We start from the raw sequence: 7,265 nt of genomic DNA, 5'->3' as shown, positions 1-7,265 counted from the left end.
GTTGAATACTCGTGAGTGATGTTGATGATGCATTGAGGAGCCCCCAAACCTTATAAGCGTTTAGGCTGCCTGCATATGTCAATTGGGGTGTCAATGGGTTGGGTTTACTGATACACGACCTGGACCAAACCCTATAGGGTTTGGGTATGGTGATAAATAAGAAGACCTAATTAAGAACCGGGTCTGGACCTGAAGGTCTGATTAATACATGAATTCGGGTATAGTTTATGAAATTTTATACAATACCTGGGGCCAACCCGAGTTCCGATTAAGACCTGCAAATTTTCATTGAAAAAATGATAAAAAATAGTATTTTACCGGGTCTGCTGGTTCATGTAGTTTTTATCGGGTCCGAGTATGGTTTCTCTTATAGTGGGTCAGATTAGACCCGGGTCCGAGTATGGTTTCTCTTATGATGGGTCACATTGTAATGACCATGAAACTTTGACATCAAAACCAGCAATCCTTCCAGGGGTTCCACCATCTAAGACTAAAAAGAGAGAATAGGCTTCAACAATGTGTCAAAATCAGGATTTCATTTTCAAAGTATATTATATTGAACTTATAGTTACATACCAAAAACATTTCATTTTCAATGTTGATGTTGATGAAGATGATGGCCATGTTATGTTAAATCACATGGGCATGTTACATGGGTCCTTGAACCATCACTACCATTCTTTAAGCTCAATAAACTTGTTTTTGAAACTCCCTGTTGATCCTTGAACCTGCTAATGACTCTAGCGGTCCGATCTGCTAAGTAAGTTTGGTTGAGGCCAACAGGTCTATCCTTCAGCATATGGAAGCACTGTGAGGGCTGAGACTTGTGGTTAAAACAGTCAGGGTCCTCAGTGTCCCTCCAAGCTCCTTCATACTTCATCCCGGACCAATCAGAAAACCATTTATAGATGTATTGCCCAATGCCAGCACCTTCTAACCATCCTTTTGGGAACATCTCCATCACACTGCTTCCTTTGGGCATGGACATCATATTTGTTAGTTGAGCTCCATGTACTGTTGCAAGGATATCAGTGTTCCTCATCAACCTTACCTGCAAAGAGAGATTGGTCATTCCTTAGCAGTATCGATCGTGGTTCAAATTTAGTGTAGACCAACTTGTTTAGATTCCAAATCAAGTCAAAAGCAGTGTCACATAGGTAGGGCTGGTAAATGAACGGAGCAGGCAGCTCGTGACTCGGCTCAGTTCGTACTCGTTTGTGATTGGTTTGTATAGCTAGCGAGCTGAGCCATGAGCAGCTCGTTCAGCTTAAACAAGATGAGCCCAAACAGAAGGTATTTGGCACGGCTAGGCTTGGGAGAGCTATATATATATATATATATATATATATATATATATATATATATATATATATATATATATATATATATATATATATATATATATAAAGAAGGGTACATAAAATATAAATAAAAAAGATGAATGAAAAATCTATACATAAAGTGTAATATATATATTATATATTCCATATATAAACAATATGAAATGCTTTTACACGAGTCAGCTTGTGTTCGGATCATCTCATTCAGGAACGAGCTTGGCTTGGCCAAACACGAACATGAGCTTAGCCATGAGCTCAATCCACTGGTAAACGAGCCGAGCCCGAACATGCCATGTTTGGCTGGTTTACCAGCCTTACACATAGGGATGTTAATGGAGCGGAGTTGGGCTGGGTCTAAGCATTACCGAGTCCGGCTTAATCAGATTGAACCTAACTGGATTCGGATTCAGATGAAAAAAAGATAAAACCAAATCAAATCCAACTAGATTAAAACCGAGTATTTACATCTAACTGGTTGGGGTTTTTAGTCAGAATGGAATTTTAGTAGTATTTGGGTTTGGGTTTGAATACAAAACTTAATAGCAAAATGGGATTCAATTATTAGTCAGATCCAGATTTGACTACCGAACCGGACTAATCGGATTTGGATTCGGGTGGCATGTTGGGTTACATCCAAGCCGTTGACATCCCTAAAGTCACAGTGATACTTCAACTTGCCCTCGTGTCGTGAATCCCTGTATACTACTCTTAATGGAAAATACACAATAATGGCGAGTCCCATGTCCTTTTTGTCGTGTCCATGTAACAGGTTAGGCATCTCTCTCTCTCTCTCTCTCTCTCTAGATCAAGTAAAGAAAACAAGGCAGTACCTGCTCACAGAAGCTCATGTTTCTCATGTGGACCGACTTTAGTGTGCAGCCGTTAAGTTTCCTGCATTCTCTTTCCATCACAAGCTTCACTTGGCTCTCATTCCTAAATGGCCTCTTCCCTTCCCTTCCAACCAAGCTTATTCTCACTTTCTCATTGCGACGGCCTTCATCAATATTGGAAGAAGCATTACAGAACTTCCAAGCATTGCACCTTATCATCTCAAACAATGCATGCCGCCTTTCTCCAGACATTTTTCCAAGCCACCTTCTGCAAATATCTCATAGTTCTAATCATTTGATAAGAAATTCTTAATTCGAAAATTATTTAAATCAGGAAGAACCATTGTACTAAGGAGACAGAAACAACAAATAGAACTACGGAAAGCAAAATATAATTGCTACCGATATACCATTATTAAATTTCCATTCAAACAAGTTTGCAAGAAGTATTTAGGCATTAAATGCTCCGAGAGAGGACGAAATTCCAAAATAAGACCTTTACCTACCATCCAACACCAACCAGGAAAGTAGCCTTCAAGTAACAAAAATGTGAGAAAAAGTGGAATTGAGATCAGGCGCAATGTGATTGCACACTTAAGTGTGCTGCTGTTCCTGATCACCCGCCATCTGCTGTTGGACCCCACAGATGACAGGCTGTATCCCGTGATGTGCAGCAGCACATTAGAAATGTACAATCAGATTGCACCTGATCCTCCCTCTAAAAAGTGCCCCAAGCACTGAAATGTATGTGAGAAAAGAGAAATACCGAAAAAAAAAATATGATGGACAAAGCAAAAAATCGATGATTGTATTAACCATTTACAAGGGATTTTATAGGTTTTACAAACAACAGAAAGGAAAAATGATAAAGCTTATCGTTGGTTAGAAAGAAAACAATAAGGCTTATCGTGTATGCCTTATCGTCATTAATAGATAATAATATCGTTAATGGATATGCATTGTATATTACTCCCCCTCAAGTTGGAGCATGGAGATCCGACATGCCCAACTTGGATGTCAAGAACTGAAACCAGTCATGTCCCAATGTCTTAGTTAGGAGATCAGCAGGTTGATAACGAGAAGGAATACGAGCAGTGGTAATGACACCAGCTCAAAGTTTTTCACGAATGAGGTAACAATCAAGTTCAATGTGCTTAGTACGCTCATGAAAAATATGGTTGGCAGCAATGTGAAGGACGACTTGATTGTCACTATATAACTGCATGGGTTGTGGATGAGTGACACCAAGATCCAAAAAAAAGGCTTTGAGCCAGATTAGTTAACAATTGATGGTAGTCATAGAGCGATATTCAACTTCAGCGAAAGAGCGGGAAGCAATATGCTACTTTTTAGTTTTCCATGATAGAGGACTGCTCCCAAAAAAGGTGAGATATCCCGTAGTTGATCAACGGGTTGTGGGACAACTTGCCTAATCGGAGTCACAATATGCAGTGAGCTGAAGTTGGTTAGAGGAAGGCAGAAGAATGCCTTTGCTTGGGGAGGATTTTGAATATCGAAAGACCCGATAGGCAACATCAAGATGGGGCTTTCACGAAGTTTGCACGAACTGGCTTAAGACGTTAACTGAATAGTTGATATCTGGTCGAATGGCCATCAGATAAATGAGGCGACCCACCAGTCGTCTCTAACGAGCGAGATCATCGAGTGGAGCGCCTTGATCGGGTGAAAGAGAAAGACGTTGCTCCATAGAAAAGTCTACTAGGCGGGCTCCCAATAAGCCACTGCTAGAGAGAATGTCAAGTGTGTATTTCTGTTGGATCAAGAAAATGCCTTGGGACGAGCGGGCCACCACGATGCCAAGAAAGTACTTCAACTTACCAAGATCCTTTAAGTGAAAATGTGAGTGCAAAAAAAGTTTAAGTTGAGTAATAGATTAAGGATCATTACCGATAATAATGATATCATCAATATAAACGAGTAAAGCAGTGAATTGAGATCCAGATCAGCGGATGAACAAAGTGTGATTTGCGGTGGACTGATGATATCCGACATCTTTAAGAGTAAGCGAGAACTTTGCAAACCAATTTTGAGAGGACTATTTAAGGCCGTATAAAGATTTCTTGAGTTTGCATACATGGTGCTCTCTTTTACCATGAAAACCAGGGGGGAGATCCATGTAAACCTCTTCTTGGAGATCTCTGTGTAAGAATTGTGGACATCCAGTTAGAAAAGCGACCATTCATTAATTATAGCAAAAGAGAGTAGGCAACACATAGTAACAAGTTTGGCGACTGGAGTGAAGGTCTCATGATAATCAAATCCTTCAACTTGAGTGTACCCTTTGGCAACTAAATGTGCTTTGTATTGTTCGACAGATCCATCAGTGTGATGTTTGATTTTGAAAACCCAACGACATCCAATCGGTCTCTTGCCATGAGGTAGAGGGTCCAAGTATTATTCTTCTGCAATACATCAATTTCAATAGTCATAGCCTTTTATAAATGCTCATGTTTAAGAGTCTTGCAATGTGGGGTTCAACCTGAGAGATAATGGAAGCTAGGAAAGCAAGATGAGTATGAGAGAATTTATGATATGATAGAAAGTAAAAAAACTGGATAAGGATTACCTGAAGATGGTCGAGGATTGGATGAATTAGGAAGGAGATCAGATGTCGAATGAGTATGATTAGTGGGTGGTGTGGGAGGCAAAGAAAAAGTTAGCGGTAAAGGTTCTGAATCAGGCACAGGATGGGGTAAAATATATGGATCTGGGTGAAAATTTTTTATTATGAAAAGGCATTATGGTGGCTGCCACTAGCAAAAAAATAATGAATATTGATAGTAGGAATAATCTATCGTCAACTCAACACAGAATAGAAATGACAACAATTGACCTAGCAGAGAATCTCGATAATAGAGGGTCACAACAACAAACAACAATGAAAAAAAATGATAATGATCTAATAGAACCTTGCTCTGATACCATGAGGAAAAAGAAATACCAAAAAAAAAATGATGGACAAAGCCAAAAATCTATGATTGTATTGATCCTTTACAAGGGATTTTATAGGTTTTATAAACAACATAAAGGAAAAACAATAAAGCTTATTGTTGGTTAGAAAGAAAATGATAAGGCTTATCGTGTATGCCTTATCGTCATTAATAGATATGCATTGTATATTAGTCTAGAAGGGACATCTTCACACCAGTGAATCTGTAATTTGACTCAGCATAATAATACAAAAACCTACCCTCTTTAAGATGAACAAAAATTGAGCTTTTAGTACCTAAAAACATAAACCATTTGGGATGCGTGTGTATATGTGGTAAACAAGGCGAACAGACAGAACAAATGGTGTTCAAGCTCCAATCATTCTTGTGGCAAGTCAAACTAAATTTTAGTTTACGACGAGCCCAAGTTGAACAAGTCAAGTTTGTGTGAGCTTGTTTTAAAAAACTACCCTCTTTAAGATGAACAAAAATCGAGCTTTTAGTACCTGAAAACATAAACCATTTGGGATGCGTGTGTGTATGTGGTAAACAAGGTCCAAACAGACGTTGTTCAAGCTCTGATCATTATTGTGGCAAGTTGAACTAAATTTCAGTTCAATGCGAGCCCGAGTTAAACAAGTCAAGTTTATGCTAACTTGTTTCCAAAAACAACACACTTATCAAAACTAAAGATAATTAATTTGGACTCTACCTGCTTAGCCAAGTTCAAATCAACCTTAAAAAAATTTACATTGGTTTTTTTCAAAGCTGGGGTTAGGCAGAGCCCTACCAATTATACAATCATATACCATTGAGATTCGAACTTGCAAAGTCCCAACAATAAAGTGACGTGCACTAATTGCTCTTACCAAACAAGCAGAGATCCAGTTGGTAAAAAAAAACTGCATTGTTTTAAAGCTGGAAGCAATAAAATTTTGAACTCTCATCTTATTTCTTACAAGTCAAACATTTTAACCAGGATGGCAGTTGACCGGGGGCGGCTGCGGAGGACAAGGTCTCCACCCCAACCCGTCTCAAAATTTTACCCTCCATTCCCGGTCCATTGTTCCCATCCTTGTCTCCATCCCAGTCCCCATCTCAAAATAACTTTATTTCTATGTTACAAAGAATAAGAAGAAAATAAGGAGATCAGGAAGAGTTTAATTATATATATTATAATATATAAGGGTATATTAATAATTTTATTAACGGGGATCAGGAATGGGGCAGAGCGAAGGCAAGATTAAGTCTATTCTCGCCTTTATCCCCATACATGTTTTGATTTTCACTTTCATCTCTGGTCCATTCTTTGTTTTATGTCCTCCATTTTCAGTCCAAACGAGGTCGGTTTGGACAGATTCCTATTTTTCCCTGGTCCACTGCCATCCCTATATAAACTATATTTATTACTAGGCTTGTTTATGAGGGGAGCTAACCCAAACACCCATTGTTCATGTTCGGCTTGGCTAGCATGTTTCACGAGTTTAAATGGCTCTTTACCAACCATTTCATTTCCCAGCCTCTGAGAGAGAGAGAGAGAGAGAGAGAGAGAGAGAGAGAGAGAGAGAGAGAGAGAGAGAGAGACTACGATGAAACAAACATCAAGCTTTAAAATACCTGAAAATAAGTGCCATTTCAAAGCAAACAAGCCCACAATATTGATCAAGTGTATCAATCTCAATGGCACCACCAAAGGATGTTTGCACCAAAGCAGCTGTCCATGCACCCAGATCTTTAACCACAACTCCTCTCTTGAAAATCACAAACCTACATGGTCTCATGCACTTGTTCTTCTTCATCCATGATAGAAATGCAGCCAAGCCATTCATTCCATGCCAAGGGTTCACATAATCATAAAAACTATCAGCAATGAATGTGGGGCCCCTAAGGAAAGTAGAGCTTGCTGGGCGACCATCCATCTTGTTGAGAAAACCATAGGAGCTCTCACTGATGTTGATGCAGAGGAATTTTGTTGCATGGTGGGTCTGATGGGAACACAAAGTGTTGTGGCATTCCATTTGTGCTCCTACCCTTGAGTGTGCTCATGAACCAAGTTGTGCTTGGGTCTGTGTATGGTGCAACTTGTGGGTCTATAACTGGATGGAAGGTGATCGGTGGCCTTGATTTTTTGTTAAGATATTTGT

At 39.3% G+C, this 7,265-nt stretch overlaps 1 protein-coding gene across 1 annotated transcript; it reads right to left on the bottom strand.

Moving 5' to 3' along the window:
* Nucleotides 1-410: 410 nt before the first annotated feature.
* On the bottom strand, nucleotides 411-7,040 carry LOC149845221 (uncharacterized). Its single transcript, XM_089987254.1, has 4 exons — nucleotides 6,739-7,040; nucleotides 2,171-2,438; nucleotides 676-1,051; nucleotides 411-490 (listed from the first exon to the last, which is right to left on the bottom strand). Exons 1-4 carry the CDS (start codon nucleotides 7,038-7,040, stop codon nucleotides 411-413), a joined length of 1,026 nt encoding a protein of 341 aa, XP_089843380.1.
* Nucleotides 7,041-7,265: the final 225 nt, after the last annotated feature.

Source organism: Nuphar pumila, chromosome 2 (assembly GCF_984573655.1).
Source record: "Nuphar pumila chromosome 2, dmNupPumi1.hap1.1, whole genome shotgun sequence".
NCBI classification, from domain to species: Eukaryota; Viridiplantae; Streptophyta; class Magnoliopsida; order Nymphaeales; family Nymphaeaceae; genus Nuphar; species Nuphar pumila.
The sequence above is the reverse complement of the archived record's forward strand: the minus strand, read 5'-3'. Positions and strand labels throughout refer to the sequence as shown.

What these genes read in the sequence shown, in the direction of transcription:
- LOC149845221 (XM_089987254.1), bottom strand. Translation starts at nt 7,040, where the DNA reads ATGGATGGTCGCCCAGCAAGCTCTACTTTCCTTAGGGGCCCCACATTC. An exon ending in GAAATGGCACTTATTTTCAG is followed by an intron (nt 2,439 to 6,738) that starts GTATTTTAAAGC and finishes AGATATTTGCAG; the next exon opens with AAGGTGGCTTGGAAAAATGT. An exon ending in ACATGAGCTTCTGTGAGCAG is followed by an intron (nt 1,052 to 2,170) that starts GTACTGCCTTGT and finishes CTCTCTTTGCAG; the next exon opens with GTAAGGTTGATGAGGAACAC.